The sequence below is a fragment of the Salmo trutta genome, chromosome 13, assembly GCF_901001165.1.
Source record: "Salmo trutta chromosome 13, fSalTru1.1, whole genome shotgun sequence".
Taxonomy (NCBI): domain Eukaryota; kingdom Metazoa; phylum Chordata; class Actinopteri; order Salmoniformes; family Salmonidae; genus Salmo; species Salmo trutta.
Window position 1 is genome coordinate 10,868,832 of NC_042969.1, and position 26,208 is coordinate 10,895,039.

Genomic DNA, 26,208 nt, shown 5'->3' on the forward strand with positions numbered 1-26,208 from the left:
TGAGCGGGCGTTTAGCTACTATCCGGAATGCTGTGCGCATGTTGCATCTTGTGGACGTTTTTGTATTTTATTAAAACATTAAAACATCTGGTGGAAACTCCGCCCACTTCTACGACTTCGTTCATTGCGTTTGCTCTGTGTTCTCTCCTCACAACTACCTACTTTTTGGTGATTTAATCATGTCTTTGGAGGTGGAATCAGCAGAGTAAGTATTCTAGATATTCATATTTGCACAACTGTAAATGGTTGTTTGATTTGTTTCTTTATTATGGTTCACGTGGCAGGTCTAAACTCAGTTGAGGCCTACCAGTACCACAACCGGCAAGCAGCTTATAGCCGTCTCCAGCTTGCTAAGCTAACATGACTTTGCTAACCAGCCTACTAGATACCTAGCTATGTTTCATTAGCAAGTGTTGTGTTTTTGTAACCACTAGTGGTCTTGTAGTTTATGTTATGATAGTCTTGCAGCCATATAGTGTGTACTCGCTAACTTAGCTGTTATGATAGGCTAGCTAGCTAGCTAGCTAGCTACATCGTTAATCAGCCCAGCTAGCTAACGTTAGCTAGTTTGCAAGCGAACGAGATAGACCGAGCTTGTCTTGCATCAAAACATGACGTACCTTGATGGAGTCTACCTTGATTTTGCAGCGTGATTCGTCTGATAATGCAGTACCTGAAAGAGAACAATCTGCACCGAACATTGACCACCCTTCAGGAAGAGACCACCGTGTCTTTGAACACTGTGGACAGTATCGAGAGTTTCGTGGCAGACATCAACAGTGGCCATTGGGACACTGTGCTGCAAGCTATCCAGTCACTTAAGCTCCCTGACAAGACTTTGATAGACTTGTATGAGCAGGTAAGAAGTTGCCATGAATCTTGTTGGTGTGTTGCATTTAGAATATGTATGTACCAGAACTGTATGTACCATCTAGTAATCTACTGATATGTCAATGTTTTCTGTAAGATGGAGTTAATATATTTGTTTGTTCCCCCCAGGTGGTGTTGGAGCTCATTGAGTTGAGAGAGTTGGGTGCAGCCAGGTCTTTGCTAAGGCAAACAGACCCCATGATCATGCTGAAGCAGACCCAACCAGAGAGGTACATTCACCTGGAGAACCTGCTGGCTCGCTCCTACTTTGACCCCAGAGAGGTGAGTTGACACCTCCCAACATTACACCCTACACAGTGGAGATATAACTCCGTATGCACTGTTTTCCAGGTTCTGTCATGAGTCTGGTTATCTGTGCATCAGTTGCATGCTTGGACAACCTTTTATTGAACTCCAAAAAATCACCTTAACTTCACTTGTGTTCCCCAGAAATAAAGCATAAAGAAATGTCCTATAGAGTTTTGACTTTGCCATTTGTATCTATTTCTTCCATTGTCACTCAGAAATTACCCTGAGCCCGGATTCCTAAAAGCATCTTAAGGCTAAGTTCATTGTTAGAACCGTTGTAGGAGCAGTGGCAATTTTAGCATCTAAATCTTGGTGGGGCAAAAAACAATAAGTGGGATGCATGCCAGCAAAGCCACTACACATAAAAACATAGCTGATATATATTTATTTTTTTAACCTTCACTTAACTAGGCAAGTCAGTTAAGAACAATTCTTATTTTCAATGACTGCCTAGGAACAGTGGGCAGAGTGACAGATTTTTACCTTGTCAGCTCGGGGATTCGATGTTGCAACCTTTCGGTTACTAGTCCAACGCTCTAACCACTAGGCTACCTGCCGCCCCATATGGCAGACTTGCTTAAACAAATGTGGTTTCTACTTACAATTGAGATGTACAAACTATGGCATAAGGAGACGACAAGCGGATAAGAGGCAATCCGTAATTTTGATTAAGACATTAATGAGCAAGCGACAACGTGTGTGTGTGTATATAGTCACTAACTATTTGTTCAGCACTTTTTGAAATGTACAGCAACAGAATTCAGAACATGGGCCGTTCTTACAGTTTACTCCCTGTACACGTCAGAACCGTATGATAAATAAATGGCCATATAAACAGACAGAGAAAGCTCAACCAATATTCAATGATTACATTTCTCTAAAACAGGTTATAGGCTAGATGTGCACCACCAAGTTAGAACAATAGGTGAAATTAAGACCAAATTATCAGGGTGAGGCACATTGAACGCCGTTTGGGTATTTGCGTGTCAAAAAAGATACACTATTTGACACCTTAAATAAGCCTTTAATTTGACACGTCAAATAACACAATTCTATTATAGAATGTTGTGTGTGCTGAATTTGCACGTGCAAGCCAAGCACCACAACTACTATCAGTAGCACTGTCAAAGCTGTACAAAAAAAAGTAGCCAAACAAGCACACACCGGGCCACGAACGATGTCTTTACAATACCGCGTTGGTGTAAATAGACCAGATTATTAGGGTGAGGCACATGGGCTACTAACAGCTTACTACACAACTTTTTATTTTACCTTTATTTAACTAGGCAAGTCAGTTAAGAACAAATTCTTATTTACAATGACGGCCAAACCCGGACGATGCTGGGCCAATTGTGTGCCGCCCTATGGGACTCCCAATCACGTCCGGATGTGATGCAGCCTGGATTCGAACCAGGTACTGCAGTGACGCCTCTTGCACTGAGATGCAGTGTCTTGGATACACTTAGTATTACTTTCTTAGCTACAGTATACATATCTCCCTTGCATATGGCGCAATTTATGCAGCGGCATACAAGACATTTCTGGACTCACCTTGTGAAGGTGGCGCAGCGGTCCTTTGTTGGCAAACTTTGTCATCAAAGTCTGGCATTCTCTGGATTTATGGTGGGAACTTGGGGAAAAAACGCAGCCACTCCATTGAATAGCAGGCTAACATTACTGGTTTCTTTGCAACGCTTGCAGTTAGCCACTGATTACTTCCAAACGACTTATTGTTCAATTTGAGATTTCAAACTTGTTGTGTAATGTTTATGTCCAATGGCCGATGAGCATCGATACGTTTTATCAATAATTTCTCCATTATTTCTCTTCAGACACGGATTATTAAGGATTTGCCAGTAGATTGTCGACTTGATGATGATGACTGCTAGCTAAGACTTTGAAAGTAAGATGTTGAAGTGATCAGTCCAATCAAAGCTACTGTAGATAGAATGACATCAAATCCCGTTATATATGTGACCAATGACCTTGGGCTTTCTTGGATGAACACTTCTAATATAACTCTGGCAGAACCCAAGGGGTTAAAATTTGAGCTCTAACCTTAGAATTGGGGATGACGTACTGTCCCATGAGTGACAGAAAACTGATTCAATCACGACAGAAAACTGAGCCAATCAGGAGCACCGCTCTGTATTTTCTGCTGGCTAGCCCCACCACAGAAAGCACTGGAGCTGCCTTACTCACTTCTACCTAAGTGTGGTGCTCAAAACAGGTGGTGCTCTGCCTCACCTGCCCCGAATGACGGGTCGCTGCTGTGTAGGAGCATCGTTGTGTCCCAAAACCATTGTTACTAAAGTTGCACTTGAAAACGGTTGTTATTTACAGACTGCCTCAGACCACTCGTAGAAGTGCGTTGTTAAATGCTTTTTTGCCTTTCCATGTCACTTTATATACAGAAGATCTCCCCTAAACACACAATCAAGTTGTTTATCTGTCTCTGTGACCGCCGATAACTTCAGAACAAAGTCGACTACAAATAAATAAAAAGTTGTTAATGTTTTTGCAATTGTTACAAACAAGCAATGGATAAAAATATTAATTAAATGAAAACAGATGACTGTATTAAAAGATGAATACAGTTTAGGCTATATAGGCCTATATATTCCAATCATATTGAAATCATTTATGTTCAGTACATTTAGTTATATTTTGCTAATTGCAGACTACAGTCATTTTTGCCCCAATGTATTTAATAATGTAACAACGTGTGCAACAATGTGCCAAATCTTGATTTAATGCATTATTTGCCTATTGGGTAAGCATTAGAATAAGCCGCCTAAAAATTCTGCCATAGGTGATATCTTTCTAGGAGCTGATCCGTCCGCAGTATTGTGGAATAAATATAATACGATTTTGAATGGAGAAAGCTGATCTGAGAACAGCGCTGCCTTTCTTTCAATCCTATCAGTATCGACAGGTGCCTTAGCGAACATTTTCTCTGCGTGCTTTTTTTGGGGGAAACACATGTTACATCTTCGGCCATTTGAAAGAAGGGTGCATCGTTAAAACACTTGTAAGCTTAAGTTCTGTTGCTATCGGGAAACTGGGCCTGGGTCTGTTTTTTATGGTATCTTACGAGTTCCTGCAGTCTTGTTTGTCATTGCTCAGTGTCTGTATGCTCTCCTCCCTCTGTGTCCTCCCAGGCCTACCCAGACGGAAGCAGTAAGGAAAAGAGGCGCGTGGCCATCGCCCAGGCCCTGGCCGGGGAGGTCAGCGTGGTGCCCCCCTCCCGTCTCATGGCCCTGCTGGGACAGGTGGGTGACATGTTCCTATACCTCTGGGCACCCATAGGGTCTTTTCACGTTAGTTCAGCACACACAGTGTGAGCTACGACCAGGCTTATATTCTGTTGCAGCAGCTTGATGTCTAACATTTTGAGACCACCGATTTTAGTATTTTAACCGTCATCTTTTAATCACCATCTCGCTCAGTCCCTAAAATGGCAGCAGCACCAGGGTCTCCTGCCCCCGGGTATGACCATTGACCTGTTCAGGGGCAAGGCAGCCGTGAAGGACGTGGAGGAGGAGCGCTTCCCCACACAGCTCACCAGACACATAAAGGTACTGTATGCCCAGATGTGGTACTGTCAGTGTATTTTATTAGTGAGGATGGTTTTGATGCTGCTTCTTGGCCATGTCTTTCTTACAACAGAGATTCCTGTATCTCAATGGTACTGGTTTGGTTATGCAAAGCATAATTTAATCAAATGATGCATAAAAACACAATGCGTGACAACAAGAACAAGGAGTGCTGGTTGGGTGTTATAATAATGCAGTGTTATTCTTACTAGTTTGGGCAGAAGTCCCACGTGGAGTGTTCCCGCTTCTCTCCTGATGGTCAGTACTTGGTCACGGGATCAGTTGATGGTTTCATCGAGGTCTGGAACTTCACCACGGGCAAAATCAGAAAGGTACGTGTGCGATCCAACACCAAATGATACTCGGATTTGTGGCAATTTGGGAAATCTCACTAGATTTCAATTCATGGAGTTTTGAAAATACCCTTGCTAGCATTTTGTAAAATGACCTCATCAAATGTTTGTGTGATAGGATCTGAAGTACCAGGCACAGGATAACTTCATGATGATGGACGATGCAGTGCTATGTATGTGCTTCAGCAGAGACACAGAGATGCTGGCCACAGGGGCCCAGGACGGCAAAATAAAGGTATGTACTATAGTGCTAAACGATTAACTGAAGTCTTGGTTATTTTTCCGTTTTTAAACATCTAATTGACCCGACGTCAGTTCAATTATTTGAATTCCATTTAGTTCAGGTTTTTTCTGTGAGTTCGATGTGCGGTTTCTGTAGCGCTAAATCGGATCACTCCTGAAGTGTGCAATGTAGTAGGGAGTTGTCGTTTCCAACAGACCAATATTCTACATAGTTTAGCGCTGGAAATGTGGTAATTAACTACAATAACTATAATCGACTACAATAACTATAATCGACTGCGCCCCTACTTAAACTTGTCCGGACTGCGAAGAGCAAACACGGAGACTGAAAATGTATGATCTAAGTGGTTGATGGTTGGTATTCAGCAGTTATAAAAGTATGGCTTATTTACTTAGTAGTGATGCGATATGACATTCCTTGCCAAAATAAAACATACCGATAACCAATATTTAAAATTTTTGCGGCCGTTTTAGTACAGTTAAATAGTTAAAACACAGACCGCTGCGTCCACGTGTGTAAGGCACTGCATCTCAGTGCAAGAGGCGTCACTACAGTCCCTGGTTCGAATCCAGGCTGTATCACATCTGGCCGGAATTGGGAATCCCATAGGGCGGCGCACAATTGGCCCAGTCGTCCGGGCCGTCATTGTAAATAAGAATTTGTTCTTAACTGAATTGTCTAGTTAAATAAAGGTTACACACACACACCACTGACCAAAAGTTATTTTGTTGGCATTTACGTATGTCCCCATTAGCTAGCTAACTATATACCTAGGTGTCATCTGAAATAACCCTAATTTATAAGACGGTTCTTAATTGATTAATTGTAGTCCGACCCATTTTTGTGAAGCTAGCCACAATTGTGGACTTTGCGGTTAGCCTTCAAAATAAAAGTATGGCATAATTCTACTATTTATATTAATTTGCATCAATGTCAATGGCACACTTTTATTTTGAAGGCAAACCGCAAATTCCACATGTGCCTAATCCTTATTGTGGCTAGCTTCACAACCCTGTACGGTGCCTCACTAGCCAGATGAAGCTAGCTGGCTGCTTATAACGTTAGCTTTGGGCTACAGGGTTAAGTAGCTGGCTAGCTATTTATTTTCATGAACTGAAGTACAATTTCAATAGGCGAACAACAAGTGGCAACCTAGCTAATACTTACTCACAAGGATTCCTTAATCATTGTTAAGAATAATGAAAATGATTGCAGTTTATACTGGTCATTGTTTTCAGGCTGGTTTTATTGGTGCTAGCTAGGTACCAAGGTAAAGTTAGCTACCTCAGAAGTTGCGGTTGAACAAATTATGGTTTATTACTAATGCGGTATTGTAAACACATCGTTCGTTGCTGGTGTTTGCTTGTTTGTAGACTTTTTTTGTACAGCTTTGGCAGTGCTACTGTATATTTTTTTGACACGCAAAGACCCAAATGGTGTTCCATAGTATCTATGTCATGAACCTAATAGCAGTGACACTATTACTGTGTAACTCCGGTAGGGCAACATCTGAAAAATAGCTCACTTGGTAGTGTGCACCGGTGCTCGACCAGTCGGCGACAGCCAACATCGCCCACGACAGAGAACGGTTGATTGTCAAGGGCAATGAATTCCATTATCTTGGCTTTAATGGATTTTGCCTTTTGAGTTGTCTCGCTGAAATGTTCTTACCCTTTCAAATGACTGCTCGACTTGTTGATTGCTCGATCCACACAGCAGACATTGTGGGCTAGGTTAGGAATGCTCAGTTGCACGTGTAGCCCAAAATTTTACGTTGCGCGATTACGTCCAGTACCTATGTTTTATAGGTATGCACGGTAGCTTTGACATCGTTTTTTAACATCGGCGTCAAGCTAGACATCGGGCCGATACCGATGTTGTCATTTTTAACTAATATCGTCCGATTCCGATATGTTCTCCGATATATTGTGCATCCCTACCTTGAAGAACTACTAAAATTGTGATTTTGTCAGACAGCATAGGCAGCATCTCTAAAGAGATGAGATGATGATTTGTAATTAAACAATAAAGTAATCAAATGAAACATTTTATTAAAGTAATGTGAATAAATTATGATTAATAAGTTATCAGCAGTAATGGGCAATCCCTACCATCATGGGACTTTCATTTAATATATTTTTTCTGTGTTACAGCATTCAACTAACATAATGCATTGTGCATATATAATGATAGAAATTCGAAAACCGTGTTGATTTTTTAAATAATCGAACTGAAACCGAACTGACCTCAAAAAGCTCTGACCTCAAAAAGCACTAATCGCTCAGTACTAATGTACTGACACTAAAGAGCCTTTCAACTTTCAAAACAATAACACGATCTACACTGGCTGAATAAAACATTAAGAACATCTGCCCTTTCCTTGACATAGACTGACCAGGTGAATCCAGCTATGATCCCTTATTGATGTCACTTGTTAAATCCACTTCAAACAGTGTAGATGAAGGGGAGGAGACAGATTAACCTGTTTGGGGTAGGGGGCAGTATTGAGAATTTTGGAAAAAATATGTTCCCATTTTTAACTGCCTCCTACACCAACTCAGAAGCTAGAATATGCATATTATTGTTCAGGTTTGGATAGAAAACACTCTGAATTTTCTAAAACTGTTTGAATGGTGTCTGTGAGTATAACAGAACTCCTATGGCAGGCAAAAACCTGACAAGGTTTCAAGCAGGAAGTACCCTGTCTGACAAGGAGTCGTGCGTCTTGCATCTTTTTATTGAAAAGTAAGGATCTTAGCTGTAACGTGACAATTCCCAGGGCTCCAATAGGCTCTCAGAGCCCGCGAAATAACTGAAGGTTTACGAGGGAGCCTCAGGTTGAAACAGATTATCGCCTTTTGTAAGTGGATGCTCCGAGGACCTTTGAATGATGCGCGTGCATGAGTCGCTTCTGAGGAGAAATTTTATTCGGCTGTTTAGGCTCAATGCATACTCCCGGTCGGAATATTATCACTAATCTACGAGTTGAATGGCATAAAAATTGGTTTTAAACAGCGGTTGACATGCTTCGAAGTACGGTAATGGAATAGTTAGACATTTTTGACACGCCAATGCGCCATGCGCGGGACCGCGAAGAAGCATTCTAGAACTCACGAACAAAACGTCGCTGTTTGGATATAACGATGGATTATTTGGGACCAAACCAACTTTCTTAATTTTACTATTTTCTACATTGTAATAGGGAAGACATCAAAACTATGAAATAACACATATGAAATCATGTAGTAACCAAAGTGTTAAACAAATCAACATATATTGGAGTGGGAACTCCAAGACTGTCGGAAAAGCATTCCAGGTGAAGCTGGTTGAGAGAGTGCCTAGAGTGTGCAAAGCTGTCATCAAGGCAAAGAGTGGCTACTTTGAAGAATCTCAAATATATTTTATGTTTAACCTCTATGGGACCCCTTCCCGTTCTCATCCCGTTAACGGGATTGAGTTTGACAACAGCCAGTGGAAAATCAAAGCGCCAAATTTAAAACAGCTTAAATCTCATTATTCCATTTTCTCAAACAATAAACTATTTTACACCATTTTAAAGATATACTTCTCGTTAATCTAACCACATTGTCCGATTTCAAAAAGGCTTTACGGCGAAAGCATAAAATTAGATTGTTAGGACATAAACTTCACAAGAAACACCACAGCCATTTTCCAAGCAACTAGATGCATCACAAAAACCCAAAACATAGCTAAATGAAGCACTAACCTTTGACGATCTTCATCAGATGACACTCCTAGGACATTATGTTACACAATACATGTATGTTTTGCTCGATAATGTTCATTTATATCCAAAAACAGCATTTTACATTGGCGCGTAATGTTGACAAATATTTTCCCTCCAAACCTTCCGGTGAATCAGCACAATGAGCACACAGTACGTAAATTCTCATTGTAAACATTGATCAATATAGAAGTTCTTCTCAACTTGCCTACCTGGTTAAATAAAGGTGAAATAAAATAAAATAAATAAATAGTGTTATGCACAGAATTATAGATACACTTCTCCTAAATGTAATCGCTTTGTCCGATTTCAAAAAAGGTTCACGGGGAAAGCACAATTTGCAATAATCTGAGTACAGCCCAGATGACACTAACAACTAGCAAACAGAAACCCGCCATCTTGGAGTCAATAAAACTAAGAAATTACATTATAAATATTCACTTACATTTGATTATCTTCATCAGAAGGCACTCCCAGGATTTCCCAGTTCCACAATAAATGTTCGATAAGGTTCATATTTATTTCCAAATAATCCATTTTGTTCGCGCGTTAGGTTTACTATCCAAATCCACAACGCGCATGCTTACTTAGTCCAGACGAAAAGTCAAAAAAGTTATACTACAGTTTGTAGAAACATGCCAAACGATGTATAGAATCAATCTTTAGGTTGCTTTTATCATATATCTTGAATAAAATTCCAACCGGACCTATCCGTTCTCTTTAGGAGTGAATATGAACTCAGCTCGCTCCAAGTCATTGCGCGTGACTTGAGCCCATGCCTTATAATGGGACACCAGTTTACCACAGCTGGTATTCCCTTCAAATTCACCATAGAATCTTCAAACACCGTTCTAAAGACTGCTAACATCTAGTGGAAGCTTTAGGAAGTGCAAAATGAACCCTAAGTCACTGTATACAGTCAAGGCAATCACTTGAAAGGACTACAAGCACCAGACTTCCCACTTCCTGCTTGGATCTTTCTTAGGTTTTTGCCTGCCATATATGTTCTGTTATACTCAGACACCATTCAAACAGTTTTAGAAACTTCAGAGTGTTTTCTATCCAAATCTACTAATAATATGCATATTCTAGTTTCTGGGACAGAGTAGTAACCTGTTTAAATTGGGTACGTTTTTTTATCCGGCCGTGAAAATGCTGCCCCCTAGCCCTTAACACTTTTTTTTGGTTACATGTTTCCAAATGTGTATTCATAGTTTTGATGTCTTCACTATTATTCTACAATGTAGAAAAAAGTAAAAAATAAAGAAAAACCCTGGAATGAGTAGGTGTGTCAACTATTGATTGGTACTATATGTGTGCCATTGAGGGTGAATGGGCAAGACAAAATATTTGAGTGCCTTTTTAAACGGGGTGTGGAATAGGTTTCCAGGTACACCGGTTTGTCTCAAGAACTGGAATGCTGCTGGGTTTTACATGCTCAACAGTTTCCTGTGTGTCAAGAATGGTCCACGCATTGAAGTCAACTTGGGCCAGCATCCCTGTGGAATGCATTCAACACCTTGTAGAGTCCATTCCCTGACGAATTGAGGTTTTTCTTCGGGCAAAGTTGTGGCGGGGGGGCTCAATATTAGGAAGGTGTTCTTAATGTTTTATACACTCAGTGTATATCCATGCGCAACCAACAGGCACCCCAGTAAACATCCGGTGATGCAGCGCGTCATAAAGGCTAGCTAACTAGTTTGTTGGCTAGCTGGCACAAAAATTACAAGTTTGTATTTCTTGACACACCTACTCATTCCAGGGTTTTTCTTTATTTTTTACTTTTTTCTACATTGTAGAATAATAGTGAAGACATCAAAACTATGAATACACATTTGGAAACATGTAACCAAAAAAAAGTGTTAAGGGCTAGGGGGCAGCATTTTCACGGCCGGATAAAAAACGTACCCAATTTAAACAGGTTACTTGCATAGAGTTGTGTATTCAAATCAAATCAAATCAAATTTATTTATATAGCCCTTCGTACATCAGCTGAAATCTCAAAGTGCTGTACAGAAACCCAGCCTAAAACCCCAAACAGCAAGCAATGCATGTGAAAGAAGCACGGTGGCTGGGAAAAACTCCCTAGGAAAAACTCCTGAGAAAGGCCAAAAACCTAGGAAGAAACCTAGAGAGGAACCAGGCTATGAGGGGTGGCCAGTCCTCTTCTGGCTGTGCCGGGTGGATATTATAACAGAACATGGTCAAGATGTTAAAATGTTCGTAAATGACCAGCATGGTCAAATAATAATAATCATAGTAATTGTCGAGGGTGCAACAAGCACGTCCGATGAACAGGTCAGGGTTCCGTAGCCGCAGGCAGAACAGTTGAAACTGGAGCAGCAGCATGGCCAGGTGGACTGGGGACAGCAAGGAGTCATCATGCCAGGTAGTCCTGAGGCATGGTCCTAGGGCTCAGGTCCTCCGAGAGAAAGAAAGAAAGAGAGAAAGAGGGAATTAGAGAGAGCATATTTACATTCACACAGGACACCGGATAAGACAAGAGAATACTCCGGATGTAACAGACTGACCCTAGCCCCCCGACACATAAACTACTGCAGCATAAATACTGGAGGCTGAGACGGGAGGGATCAGAAGACACTGTGGCCCCATCCGATGATACCCCCGGACAGGGCCAAACAGGCAGGATATAACCCCACCCACTCTGCCAAAGCACAGCCCCCACACCACTAGAGGGATATCTACAACCACCAACTTACCGTCCGAAGACAAGGCCGAGTATAGCCCACAAAGATCTCCGCCACGGCACAACCCAAGGGGGGGGCCCCAACCCAGACAGGAAGACCACGTCAGTGGCTCAACCTACTCAAGTGACGCACCCCTCCCATGGACGGCATGGAAGAACACCAGTAAGTCAGTGACTCAGCCCCTGTAAAAGGGTTAGAGGCAGAGAATCCCAGTGGGAAGAGGGGAACCGACAAGGCAGAGACAGCAAGGGCGGTTCGTTGCTCCAGCCTTTCCGTTCACCTTCACACTCCTGGGCCAGACTATACTTAATCATAGGACCTACTGAAGAGATAAGTCTTCAGTAAAGACTTAAAGGTTGAGACTGAGTCTGCGTCTCTCACATGGGTAGGCAGACCATTCCATAAAAATGGAGCTCTATAGGAGAAAGCCCTACCTCCAGCCGTTTGCTTAGAAATTCTAGGGACAATTAGGAGGCCTGCGTCTTGTGACCGTAGCGTACGTGTAGGTATGTACGGCAGGACCAAATCGGAAAGATAGGTAGGAGCAAGCCCATGTAATGCTTTGTAGGTTAGCAGTAAAACCTTGAAATCAGCCCTTGCCTTAACAGGAAGCCAGTGTAGGGAGGCTAGCACTGGAGTAATATGATCAAATTTTTTGGTTCTAGTCAGGATTCTAGCAGCCGTATTTAGCACTAACTGAAGTTTGTTTAGTGCTTTATCCGGGTAGCCGGAAAGTAGAGCATTGCAGTAGTCGAGCCTAGAAGTAACAAAAGCATGGATTAATTTTTCTGCGTCATTTTTGGACAGAAAGTTTCTGATTTTTGCAATGTTACGTAGATGGAAAAAAGCTGTCCTTGAAGCAGTCTTGATATGTTCTTCAAAAGAGAGATCAGGGTCCAGAGTAACGCCGAGGTCCTTCACAGTTTTATTTGAGACGACTGTACAACCATCCAGATTAATTGTCAGATTCAACAGAAGATCTCTTTGTTTCTTGGGACCTAGGACAAGCATCTCTGTTTTGTCCGAGTTTAAAAGTAGAAAATTTGCAGCCATCCACTTCCTTATGTCTGAAACACAGGCTTCTAGCGAGGGCAATTTTGGGGCTTCACCATGTTTCATTGAAATGTACAGCTGTGTGTCGTCCGCATAGCAGTGAAATTTAACATTATGTTTTCGAATGACATCCCCAAGAGGTAAAATATATAGTGAAAACAATAGTGGTCCTAGAACGGAACCTTGAGGAACACCGAAATTTACAATTGATTTGTCAGAGGACGAACCATTCACAGAGACAAACTGATATCTTTCCGACAGATAAGATCTAAACCAGGCCAGAACTTGTCCATGTAGACCAATTTGGGTTTCCAATCTCTCCAAAAGAATGTGGTGATCGATGGTATCAAAAGCGGCACTAAGATCTAGGAGCATGAGGACAGATGCAGAGCCTCGGTCTGACGTCATTAAAAGGTCATTTACCACCTTCACAAGTGCAGTCTCAGTGCTATGATGGGGTCTAAAACCAGACTGAAGCGTTTCGTATACATTGTTTGTCTTCAGGAAGGCAGTGAGTTGCTGCGCAACAACTTTTTCTAAAATTTTTGAGAGGAATGGAAGATTCGATATAGGCCGATAGTTTTTTATAATTTCTGGGTCAAGATTCGGCTTTTTCAAGAGAGGCTTTATTACTGCCACTTTTAGTGAGCTTGGTACACATCCGGTGGATAGAGAGCCGTTTATTATGTTCAACATAGGAGGGCCAAGCACAGGAAGCAGCTCTTTCAGTAGTTTAGTTGGAATAGGGTCCAGTACGCAGCTTGAGGGTTTGGAGGCCATGATTATTTTCATCATTATGTCAAGAGATATAGTACTAAAACACTTTAGTATCTCCCTTGATCCTAGGTCCTGGCAGAGTTGTGCAGACTCAAAACAATGGAGCCCTGGAGGAATACCCAGATTTAAAGAGGAGTCCGTAATTTGCTTTCTAATGATCATGATCTTTTCCTCAAAGAAGTTCATAAATTTATTACTGCTGAAGTGAAAGCCATCCTCCATTTGCGAATGCTGCTTTTTAGTTAGCTTTGCGACAGTGTCAAAAAGAAATTTCGGATTGTTCTTATTTTCCTCAATTAAGTTGGAAAAATAGGATGATCGTGCAGCAGTGACGGCTCTTCGATACTGCACGGTACTGTCTTTCCAAGCTAGTCGGAAGACTTCCAGTTTAGTGTGGCGCCATTTCCGTTCCAATTTTCTGGAAGCTTGCTTCAGAGCTCGTGTATTTTCTGTATACCAGGGAGCTAGTTTCTTATGACAGATGTTTTTAATTTTTAGGGGTGCAACTGCATCTAGGGTATTGCGCAAGGTTAAATTGAGTTCCTTGGTTAGGTGGTTAACTGATTCTTGTCCTCTGACGTCCTTGGGTAGGCAGAGGGAGTCTGGAAGGGCATCAAGGAATCTTTGGGTTGTCTGAGAATTTATAGCACGACTTTTAATCTTCCGTGGTTGGGGTCTGAGCAGATTATTTGTTGCAATTGTAAACACAATAAAATGGTGGTCCGATAATCCAGGATTATGAGGAAAAACATTAAGATCCACAACATTTATTCCATGGGACAAAACTAGGTCCAGAGTATGACTGTGGCAGTGAGTAGGTCCAGAGACATGTTGGACAAAACCCACTGAGTCGATGATGGCTCCGAAAGCCTTTTGGAGTGGGTCTGTGGACTTTTCCATGTGAATGTTAAAGTCACCAAAAATTAGAATATTATCTGCTATGACTACAAGATCCGATAGGAATTCAGGGAACTCAGTAAGGAACACTGCATATGGCCCAGGAGGCCTGTAAACAGTAGCTATAAAAAGTGATTGAGTAGGCTGCATAGATTTCATGACTAGAAGCTCAAAAGACGAAAACGTCATTGTTTTTTTTTTTGTTAATTGAAATTTGCTATCGTAAATGTTAGCAACACCTCCGCCTTTGCCGGATGCACGGGGGGTATGGTCACTAGTGTAACCAGGGGGTGAGGCCTCATTTAACACAGCAAATTCATCAGGCTTAAGCCATGTTTCAGTCAGGCCAATCACATCAAGATTATGATCAGTGATTAGTTCATTGACTATAACTGCCTTGGAAGTGAGGGATCTAACATTAAGTAACCCAATTTTGAGATGTGAAGTATCACAATCTCTTTCAATAATGGCAGGAATGGAGGAGGTCTTTATACTAGTAAGATTACTGAAGCGAACACCGCCATTTTTAATTTTGCCCAACCTAGATCGAGGCACAGACACGGTCTCAATGGGGAAAGCTGAGCTGACTACGCTAACTGTGCTAGTGGCAGACTCCACTAAGCTGGCAGGCTGGCTAACAGCCTGTTGCCTGGCCTGCACCCTATTTCATTGTGGAGCTAGAGGAGTTAGAGCCCTGTCTATGTTCGTAGATAAGATGAGAGCACCCCTCCAGCTAGGATGGAGTCCGTCACTCCTCAGCAGGCCAGGCTTGGTCCTGTTTGTGGGTGAATCCCAGAAAGAGGGCCAGTTATCTACAAATTCTATCTTTTGGGAGGGGCAGAAAACAGTTTTCATCCAGCGATTGAGTTGTGAGACTGTGCTGTAGAGCTCATCACTCCCCCTAACTGGGAGGGGGCCAGAGACAATTAATCGATGCCGACACATCTTTCTAGCTGATTTACATGCTGAAGCTATGTTGCGCTTGGTGACCTCTGACTGTTTCATCCTAACATCGTTGGTGCCGACGTGGATAACAATATCTCTATACTCTCTACACTCGCCAGTTTTAGCTTTAGCCAGCACCGTCTTTAGATTAGCCTTAACGTCGGTAGCCCTGCCCCCTGGTAAACAGTGTATGATCGCTGGATTATTCGTTTTAAGTCTAATACTGCGGGTAATGGAGTCGCCAATGACTAGGGTTTTCAATTTGTCAGAGCTAATGGTGGGAGCCGTCGGCGTCTCAGACCCCACAACGGGAGGAGCAGAGACCAGAGAAGTCTCGGCCTCCGACTCCGACTCGCTTAACGGGGAGAACCGGTTGAAAGTTTCTGTCGGCTGAATAAGCGACACCGGTTGAGCATTCCTACAGCGTTTCCCTCCAGAAGCCATGAGAAAGATGTCCGGCTGCGGGGACCGTGCGAGGGGGTTTATACTAACGTTACTATCTGTACTTGCTGGTGGCACAGACGCTGTTTCATCCTTTCCTACACTGAAATTACCCTTGCCTAACGATTGCGTCTGAAGCTGGGCTTGCAGCACAGCTATCCTTGCCGTAAGGCGATCGTTCTCCTGTATATTATGAGTACAGCGACTGCAATTAGAAGGCATCATGTTAATGTTACTTAGCTTCGGCTGTTTGAAGTCCTGACGAACCATGTCCAGATAAAACCTCCGGGGTAGGAAAGTTGAATGAAGAAAAAGTTGAGTGAGGGAAAAAGTAAAAATATACGGTAATTAAAAAGTAAAAACCGTCAGGTAGCAAAGTAAAAACGGCAACAAAAACGCACAGCAGCGTAAACAAGTCTGCAAGTTGTGACCGGAAACCCTAGTGTCCCTAGTGTCCTTATATGTCCTTATATGACTGTATTGTGGCCTGTGGAAATGTCCCACTCTTCAATGGCTGTGCAAAGTTGCTGGATATTGGCGAGAACTGGAACACTGTCGTACATGTTGATCCTCCCAAACGTGCTCAATGGGTGATATGTCTAAGTACAATGGGTGATATGTCTGTGAGCCATGGAAGAACTGGGACATTTTCAGCTTCCATAAATTACCGATCCTTGCATTATCATGCTGAAACATGAGGTGATGGCTGCGGATGAATGGCACGACATTGGCCCTCAGGATCTCATCATGGTATCTGTGCATAAAATGCAATTGTGTTCATTGTCTGTAACTTATGCCTGCCCATACCATAACCCAAGGCTTGGCATTCAGTTTTTTAGCCACTTGACCTTCGACAAGTAGGAAAGATTTTTTTTACTTGTCCGAAAGCTCAAGTCATTTATGGTCCGTAACACCATGGACCATAAAGGTGACTGTAAATGGTGTTATGATGCAAGGAACCATTTTCACTAAATAATCTTCATTATTATTGCTGGTATTGACAATGGAAGACTGCTGGTCTCTGATACCATGTATTATATCTCTTGCCGTTGTGGCCTTAAATGTTATTATTACATTGCCAGTGTTGAATTGAGAAGAATCCTTGCCAATTTTGAGTGCTTGAGAGACTGTTTCAGAACCGTGGTATGGAGCATTGGTTTCATCAACTGCACACCAGTATCAACAGCGGGTTGGACATTTGCGGTTATAGCCGACACGAGTGCCGGTGGAAAGTTATTTTAGTACGTCAGACATGACAATGAAATTAATACATGCTAAATAGTTGACTAGCGAGTTAGCCAACTCAATACATATTGTGTAGTTTGGATGGTTATCAAGTTGTAGACTATATCATTATTTTACCTGCTGCGCAATGTGTCTCGCTCTCTCTTCTGGCAACTGCTCACTGGCAAACATGCAGGTGATGCACACACCATGACTTTTCCAGGATTTTCATTGCTCACCAAAAGTGAGCTATAACTGGGAAAACTAATTAACTAGCAATGAATATCAACATTTGTGCACACAGTTAGGCTCACTTAGATTATTTTTTTTTAAAGCGCATCTCTCGACCGTGTGATTATAAAGACAGTTTGCGCCTGTCAATATAGGCCTGCAAAAATTATACTCCAATGCACTCTGCAGAGATTGGGAGGTAAGTGCGTAACACATCACATACGAAGGACACTTTGATACAATTCTGGTTGGAGTAGCCTAATTGTTTGATATTGTGATTTTTGGGGAGATTTTTTGGGGGGGGCAATTTTAATGTATAATCTACTTACCCTGGGTAAGCGGACAAGCTTTAATGTCGAGCCCTGCCATAACCCCACCTCCACCATGGGGCAGTGTTCACAATGTTGACATCAGCAAACCGCTCGCCCACACGATGCTATCTGCCCGGTACAGTTGAACCCGGGATTCATCCTTGAAGTGCACACTTCTCCAGTGGCTATCGGAAGGGGAGCATTTTCCCACTGAAGTCGGGTACGACGCCGATCTGCAGTCAGGTCAAGACCGTGGTGAGGACGTCGAGCACGCAGATGTGCTTCCCTGATTTCTTTGGCTGTGCAAACCTACCGTTTCATCAGCTGTCCGGGTGGCTGGTCAGGCGATCCCGTAGGTGAAGCAGGATGGTCCTGGGCTGGCGTGGTTACACGTGGTCTGCGGTTGAGGCAGGTTAGACGTGCTGCCAAATTCTCTAAAACAATGTTGGAGGCAGCTTATGGTAGAGAAATGAACATTAAATTCTCTGGCAACAGCTCTGGTGGACATTCCTGCGTTCAGCATGCGAATTGCACACTCCCTCAACTTGAGGTATCTATGGCATTGTTTTGTGACAACTGCACATTTTAGTGGCCTTTTATTGTCCCCAGCACAAGGTGTGTAATGATCATGCTGTTTAATCAGCTTCTTGATATGCCACACCTGTCAGGTGGATGGATTATCTTGGCAAAGGAGAAATGCTCACTAACAGGGATATAAACAAATTTGTGCATATGGTACATTTCTAGTGTATTTTATTTTAGCTCATGAAACATGGGACCAACACTTTACATGTTGCGTTTTAGATTTTTGTTCAGTATACAAATGCTAGAGCTGACACCTTGTGGTTATAATGTTGAACTGCATATGATTACACCAGGATCATACATAACATGAAGCAAACAAATATATTTTCTAATTAAGTCAAATGAACCTTTCTCTCCTTTCTGAACACCTTCATGATGGTGATATTTGCTAATATCGTCTCGCTCCTGTGCGTGTCATCCTGAAGGACTACCTTCATTACAAGGGTAGGGTTGGCACTAATCCATTTCATGACGGCATGTACACTAGCTGTAGAAGTCAAATCTGGTGTCCCACGAAGCCAATACTAATCCGATCATATGTCTGCATGAGGCATGCTTTCCAAAAATAATCTCACATTCACTGTAAGCTATGGAACCGAAAGGTTAGAGCACGGATAGTGGAGGCAAGACAAATACCCTGGACCACAGTGAAGAGGGTCACTTTTACATGGGCAGCACAGTATCCATTTAATGTGAGAGTTACATCCCGGGACGCAAACCTTAATCAAATGACACTTGAAGCTAGCATACCAACCACTGGAGGAGAGTGAGTGTAGCAAAATTGCAGGAGGACTGACGGGTGCTTTCTCAATTCATCCTTCCTCGATTCCTCTCATCACTTTCTGAAAGCCCGTTGGAGAAGAAATTCAGAGGGGGAGGGACCTTGTACCTTCTCCAATACAGTTGCAATAGACTGTGAGTAGTCAAGGAAAGACAAATTGAGACAAAGCCCTAGTAGCCATCGTGTGGTGATGTCACCCACCCAGAGACCTGAAGTACTGTTATCCTAGCCCAACCAAGATCATGGTTTTGGTAGGATAACGAACGCTGCTTTGGGTGTATGAAGTGTTGCTGTAGACAGTGGTTGCATCCTAGGTCAGCCATACAGGGATTGTTACACCCACACCAATGATCATGGACATCAGCTGCAAATCTGTGCAATATCATCAGACAAAATTGGAGTGAGTGACAACCAAATAAAACAGGGAATGTTCAATGTCCAAACGATGCACTATGCTTAATTCAAAGAATCAAAACTTGATTTCATATCCTACAAAGAAAGCCTATGTAAATGACTAGTGGGTTTAGACATCCATCTTACTCCAAAACAAGAGATGATTGAATAGTGTCTAGTACAAATAATAAGCAGTACGTCTGGGCTGGGCTGGAACAGAAACCTGCACACCCAGTAGCTAGAGCTCTAGGGGCAAGGTTGGCCATGCATGTTCTAAATCTATGTAATATTTTTTAAAAGTATTTTTGTAGTCCTACAAGAATTAGGACTACAAAAGTAAACCAATATCATATTTAAACCATTGGACATATACCCTTCAGTCTCCAGAACTTCATCTGCAGACTGGGTTAACAGCTTTCACAGGTCTCTGTATCTGAGGTTAGGAAACATCAAAATTAGACTGGGACTTGCTTCAATATTCTCAAGTGATATTACATTTGATATTGTTGCAATTGTGTTTTTGCATCGTCATAGTTCTCTGGAAATCGGTTTATTAGCTAGCTAGGTAGCTAACGTTGTTTTTAGCAGATCAAGCTAACGTTTCATACATTTTTGGGGGGTGGCTGTCTATGCTAATATGTAGCTAACATTAGCTAAAATAGATGCCGTAAACCAATTATCTGTGTGTTACACATCATGCTGGCACCGACACCTGCTGCTAACTTTACTATCCATGCAGGCAACGCAGCGATGCTTCTTTGGGAAATCTTTTAAATTGCAAAATAGATTTGTTCCTGATCGTAAGGACCATCCCACCCTTGAATACTATGGTCGAAATGCTAATTTGACCTTGAGAAAAGAACTAGACTAAGCTGGCTAGCCTAGCTGTTCACAGCTGTGATGGACCGGCTGTTTACAGACGCACTGGAAGTTCTTTGGGGGTTCCAGGGTTCACTTCCACGCCTCCTTAAAAAGGTCTATAGGAGTGTCACTTTTCCATCAACTTTTGATGTTCAAACTCTTGCATTGAGTGTGAGTATCCACTCAACCATCTTCCCTACCTCGTGTCTCTCCTCTGACAGGTATGGAAGATCCAGAGTGGCCAGTGCTTGCGGCGCTTTGAGCGTGCCCACAGTAAAGGTGTCACCTGCCTCAGTTTCTGCAAGGACAGCAGCCAGCTGCTCAGCGCCTCCTTCGACCAGACCATTAGGTAACCTTCCAAAAAGAAACTATTTTTCTCTCATGCTTTCTCTTTTCTAACTTTCTCTTTTTCTCACCAATGAACCATAACTGTTATGTTTCTGCGTTCCACAGGGTTCACGGGCTGAAGTCGGGCAAGTCGCTGAAAGAGTTCCGAGGACACTCTTCGTTTGTTAATGAAGCAACATTCACACCTGACGGACACCATATCATCAGCGCTTCCTCTGACGGCACTGTAAAGGTATGAACCCCAACGCTGCAAAAGGCTGCTAGAAGCCAACAGTTCCATAATGTACAAGTAAAAAAGGTATTTTCATCATATATTTTGACTTGCCTCCACCTACACTACATGCTGGTCGAACATCTCATTCCAAAATCATGGGTATTAATATGGAGTTGGTCCCCCTTTTGCCGCTATAACAGCCTCCACTCTTCTGGGAAAGCTTTCCACTAGATGTTGGAACATTGCTGCGGGGACTTGCTTCCATTCAGCCACGAGCATTAGTGAGGTCGGGCACTGATGTTGGGCGATTCGGCCTGGCTCGCAGTCGACGTTCCAAATCATCCCAAAGGTGTTCGATGGGTTTGAGGTCAGGGCTCTGTGCAGGCCAGTCAAGTTTTTCCACACCGATCTCGACAAACAATTTCTGTATGGACCTCGCTTTGTGCAAGGGGGCATTGACATGCTGAAACAGGAAAAGGCCTTCCCCAAACTGTTGCTACAAAGTAGGAAGCACAAAATCGCCTAGAATATCATTGAAAGCTGTAGCATTAAGATTTCCATTCACTGGAACTAAGGGGCCTAGCCCGACCCCATGAAGAACAGCCCCAGACCATTATTCCTCTTCCACCAAACTTTACAGTTGGCACTATGCTTTCGGGCCGGTAGCGTTCTCCTGGCATCCGCCAAACCCAGATTCGTCCATCGGACTACCAGATGGTGAAGTGTGTTTCATCACTCCAGAGAACGTGTTTCCACTGCTCCAGAGTCCAAAGGCGGCAAGCTTTACACCACTCCAGCCGGCACTTGGCATTGCGCATGGTGATCTTAAGCTTGTGTGCGGCTGCTCGTCCATGGAAACCCATTTCATGAAGCTCCTGACAAAGTTATTGTGCTGACGTTGCTTCGAGAGGCAGTTTGGAACTTAGTAGTGAGTGTTGCAACCGAGTACAGACAATTTTTATGCGCTTCAGCACTCTGCGGTCCCGTTCTGTGAACTTGTGGCCTAACAATTCGCGGCTGAGCCGTTGTTGCTCCTAGACGTTTCCACTTCACAATAACAGCACTTACAGTTGACCGGGGCAGAAATTTGATGAACTGGCTAGTTGGAAAGGTGGCATTCTATGACTGTCATTTTGGCCTTACTGAAGAGCTCAGTGACTTTCAATCTACTGCTAATGTTTGTCTGTGGAGATAGCATGGCTGTGTGCTCGATTTTTATACACCTGTCAGCAACGGGTGTGGCTGAAATGGCGACTGTGTGTGTGTGTGTGCATGCATACATACACACACACACACACACACACACACACACGTGTATATTGACTTGTCTCCACCCTATACCAGATTGTCTAGTTCATAGTATGACCAGTATACCTGCATTTATAGCATAATAAATGTTCTAGGCTTTTGATTGTTAACTTTTGTCTGTGAATCTCTGTCAGGTGTGGAACATGAAAACCACAGAATGCACCAACACCTTCAAGTCCCTTGGCACCTCGGCCGGCACCGACATCACAGTCAACAACGTCATCCTGCTGCCCAAGAACCCAGAGCACTTTGTGGTGTGCAACCGCTCCAACACCGTAGTCATCATGAACATGCAGGGCCAGGTCAGGACTCAACTTGACCCCTTACGGTCGTCATAAACCCACTTATAACTGAATGAGTATGAAGTATTCATTTTGAATATTTGAAAATGATAGACATGACATGTATGACCTTGTTCCCTCTGTCCTCCAGATTGTGAGGAGTTTTAGCTCTGGTAAGAGGGAGGGAGGAGACTTTGTCTGCTGCACGCTGTCTCCCCGTGGCGAGTGGATCTACTGTGTAGGAGAGGACTTTGTGCTCTACTGCTTCAGCACGGTCACTGGCAAGCTGGAGAGAACCCTGACAGTATGTTAATTCCAAATCATCTATATTTTAATACGGTATGCCTTAACTGCGGGAGGATCTCCTCCTACAATATTGCACCGATTTGTCTTCATTTCAGGCTCAGAAGAAGCGGGTAGCTCTCTTACTGGCCACATAATATTCTGCTGTGTTTTGTATTGTTTGCTTATTTACCATGCTCTCACAATGGAAATGATGCAAGCATTTGTAGGCCAATGTATCTGTAGAATGACTACATTGCCTATAATGCTCACTGATGGGTAATTCTAAATTACCATGGCAACTATGCATCACAATAGTTATATTAGGGTGTGTTCATTAATTCAATCTGGAGTGCCAGAGTGCGATCTGGGCGTTTTGTAAATTCAGAGATTTGTCCCATTGTCAGTTTTTTGTAAATTCGGAGCGTTCAGAGCGCACACTGGACGCTCAGGCCGAGGGGTAGGGTTGATCCGAGCGTTCTGACCTCACAACGGCAGTCAAGCACCCAAGCTAACTTGCTAGCTACTTCCAGACACAAATGAGAGAACACCTCACTCTGACCATTTTACTCGCCCTAGCAGAGCTGGGTTGGCTGTTTTCATGTTATCCAGAGCGTTGTTGACTAAATGTACTGCTGGCAATTTAATGACGCTTTTTTTTGCCAACGTTTAGTGACACCGGCCATATTCAACGGGTGTTGAGTGTTCTTAAATTCATAAGTTATTCTACGCTCTGGTACACTCAGAACTAGAGTTATCTGAAATCGGAGTAGATAGCCAGAGTGAATTCACGAACGCACCCTTAATATGCAACAGGCAGCAATCCACGGTATCCATGGTTGGCTACTGTCAACTCAGCTGCTGTGCATATAGCACCCTAAATCCCTGTGTGTAAAACCTTCAGCGGCAGATCCAGGCCCACTGCCCTGTTTTTTTCCCCCAACTCATAAACTAACCCTTTCAAATAAAACAAGGCGCATAATGAGTGAAACGAGCACTAGGCCTCAACATGGGCAACAAACGTGAGCTGGTAGATTAGTCCGCCCACACGGGAGTGGTGGAAATTACATTCCCAGTTTGGATGCACATCGGACATGCAGGACCAGTCCTAACCTACAGGTCTACACTTTTTAATATTATAGATAACATGGCTTCATGGTAGGCCTATCAAAACATTGTTTTTTAAAGAGAGAACAAGCGCCATGATCCCACAGGAAATAGGCCTATGGTAGTTTTTTATGCTCCGGAGAGAATATTACTGCTATATATCCAGACACCCAAAAACTGTACAGATTAACACATTTTGATTTTGCAGGTGGGGGAAATTGCATTGCAATCGTTAACATTTACCTCAAGCCTGGTTAAAACTGTAATTTCCCAAATTATAAAAATAAGAGTTGCCTATTTACTTGAAATAATTTGTGTGTAAATGTAATTTAGTCAGACAGGGTCAGGGACAATGCATGTAATTCAACATTTATTTTGGGAAAAAAATATGCAGTACCTGTCAAAAGTTTGGACACCTACTCATTCCATTGAGAGAATGCAAAGCTGTCAAGACAAAGGGTGGCTACTTTGAAGAATCTCAAATCTAATATATATTTTGATTTGTGTAGCACTTTTGGTTACTACATGATTCCATAGTTTTGAAGTCTTCACTATTATTCTACAATGTAGAAAATAATAAAAATAAAGAAAAACCCTTGACTGGTACTGTCACACCGGATAAGTGGAGTGAAATGTGTTGTTTTTACAGGGTCAACCATAGTAGTATGGTGCCCCTGGGGTTAAGTGCCTTGCTCAAGGGCACAGCAGCAGATTTTTCTCCTTTTCGCTCGGGTATTCGAACCAGCGACCTTTCGGTTACTGGCCCAATGCTTTAACCACTAGGCTACCTGTCGCCCTAGTTAGATTAATGTAAGAGCCAGGATTGACTATAGTCTAAAGGTTGTATTAGAAACTCATCATGATATCTTGTCTCCCCTACCCTAGGTCCATGAGAAGGATGTGATTGGCATCGCCCACCACCCCCACCAGAACCTCATCTCCACGTACAGCGAGGATGGCCTACTCAAGCTCTGGAAACCCTGAGCATAGCCCTGCTTAACTCCACAAGCCCCTCCCATCGGCATGCCAGCTGCTCTGCCCATAGGACTGTGCAGTGTTTTCCCTACCATTGCTTTAGGCGGGCCGGGTAATGTCTCCCATCTAGCTCTGTTGTTCAGGCCAAAATGCTTTGGCCCCAATTGACATCAATTGGCAGTCCGTGTTGCTGTTTCGGGGCTCCTGCGCCACGCCTAAGGCAAGGTCTAGCTAGGGAAAACACTGGGGTATTGGGAGTGCAGGGATGGGTATTAGAAAAACTTTTTTTATATATATTTTAAAAAATGATTAATGTAAATATATTTTTTAATTGCGTTTTTTCCCAAGAATGCCTGGTTCAATATTTTGCCTCGTGTCAGCCATTGCTTTGTTTTACTGCACAGCAAGAAATAAAAAGGGCTGTTATTTGTCTCCTTATTGATTTTTGAATCCCCGAATGCGATGGTATTCCTTTCCATGTGTGTTGACGTGTGTTCAGAAATGTGAAACGCATGGATTGCTGTTATGTATTGATTACGTGTCAGTGGTTGACATGTACCATCTCTTGTCTGGGCCAATAAAAAATATATTTGTCCAGGAAAAAAGTGAAAGTATTTTCTTTGAGTAGCCCTCTTATTGAGCCTTGACAGTCAGATTTACAGTATAAGATGTATGCACTCACTACTGTAAGCCTCTCTGGATAAGAACGTCTGCTAAATGACTGCAGCCTGACGAGCTGGTTTGGCTTGTTGACCAAGAGGAAGGCTGAACAATCTTTATGCAATTTTGTGTTGGCCCCCAGTATTTTATTTATAGAAAGTTTCGCAATGTTTATCATTCCACTTTTACGGCAGATATGTTAATTCAAATGAGTCCCACCGCGACACAGGTGCCATTTGGACTTCTAACCCCTTTTAAACATTCAGTTGGAGCTACAGATTTATGGATTGTACCATTGGATTCGCATTTAATGGTTGAGCTACAAACTATTTAAAAGTAACGTTTTGCTCTGAAGCTCACAAGGTCAGGTGTTCTTCATAGAAGATTATAGGAAATTCCAGGACAGTGTCTATAATAAACTCATATCAAACTCCACACAGTTGTCACTGACTAGTTGGATATTCAATTCACCGTGAGCAAACACTTTCTGCATTCATATAAATTCATTTTTCAGGTTTTTGCTTTGTAAATAAAACTCATGAATGCAACTTCGTCATTGTTTTGTTTTCTCCTTGAAGCTGTGGTTGTCCTAAAAGGGAAATGGTAAATAAGCTAAATATAAGGGCTGGACATGCAGATAAATAAAAAGCCGATTTTTGCTGGGTTCTGGTATTAAGGATGCAGTCTGGAATGACAATGCAGAAATATT

General features: G+C 42.7%; 1 protein-coding gene across 1 annotated transcript; it reads left to right on the forward strand.

Moving 5' to 3' along the window:
* Window positions 1-72: 72 nt before the first annotated feature.
* On the forward strand, window positions 73-25,444 carry LOC115205166 (WD40 repeat-containing protein SMU1). Its single transcript, XM_029770869.1, has 12 exons — window positions 73-205; window positions 649-859; window positions 1,000-1,152; window positions 4,341-4,451; window positions 4,629-4,757; window positions 4,988-5,107; window positions 5,247-5,363; window positions 20,546-20,673; window positions 20,778-20,904; window positions 22,329-22,496; window positions 22,627-22,779; window positions 24,750-25,444. The coding sequence occupies exons 1-12, from the start codon at window positions 180-182 to the stop codon at window positions 24,846-24,848; spliced, it is 1,542 nt and encodes a 513-aa protein (XP_029626729.1). The 5' UTR covers window positions 73-179; the 3' UTR covers window positions 24,849-25,444.
* Window positions 25,445-26,208: the final 764 nt, after the last annotated feature.

Excerpts from the sequence above, each read along its gene's own strand:
- LOC115205166 (XM_029770869.1), top strand. The coding sequence starts at position 180 with ATGTCTTTGGAGGTGGAATCAGCAGA. Across the intron at positions 1,153-4,340 it reads CCTACTTTGACCCCAGAGAG|GCCTACCCAGACGGAAGCAG; the intron begins GTGAGTTGACAC and ends GTGTCCTCCCAG. Across the intron at positions 4,452-4,628 it reads TCATGGCCCTGCTGGGACAG|TCCCTAAAATGGCAGCAGCA; the intron begins GTGGGTGACATG and ends CATCTCGCTCAG.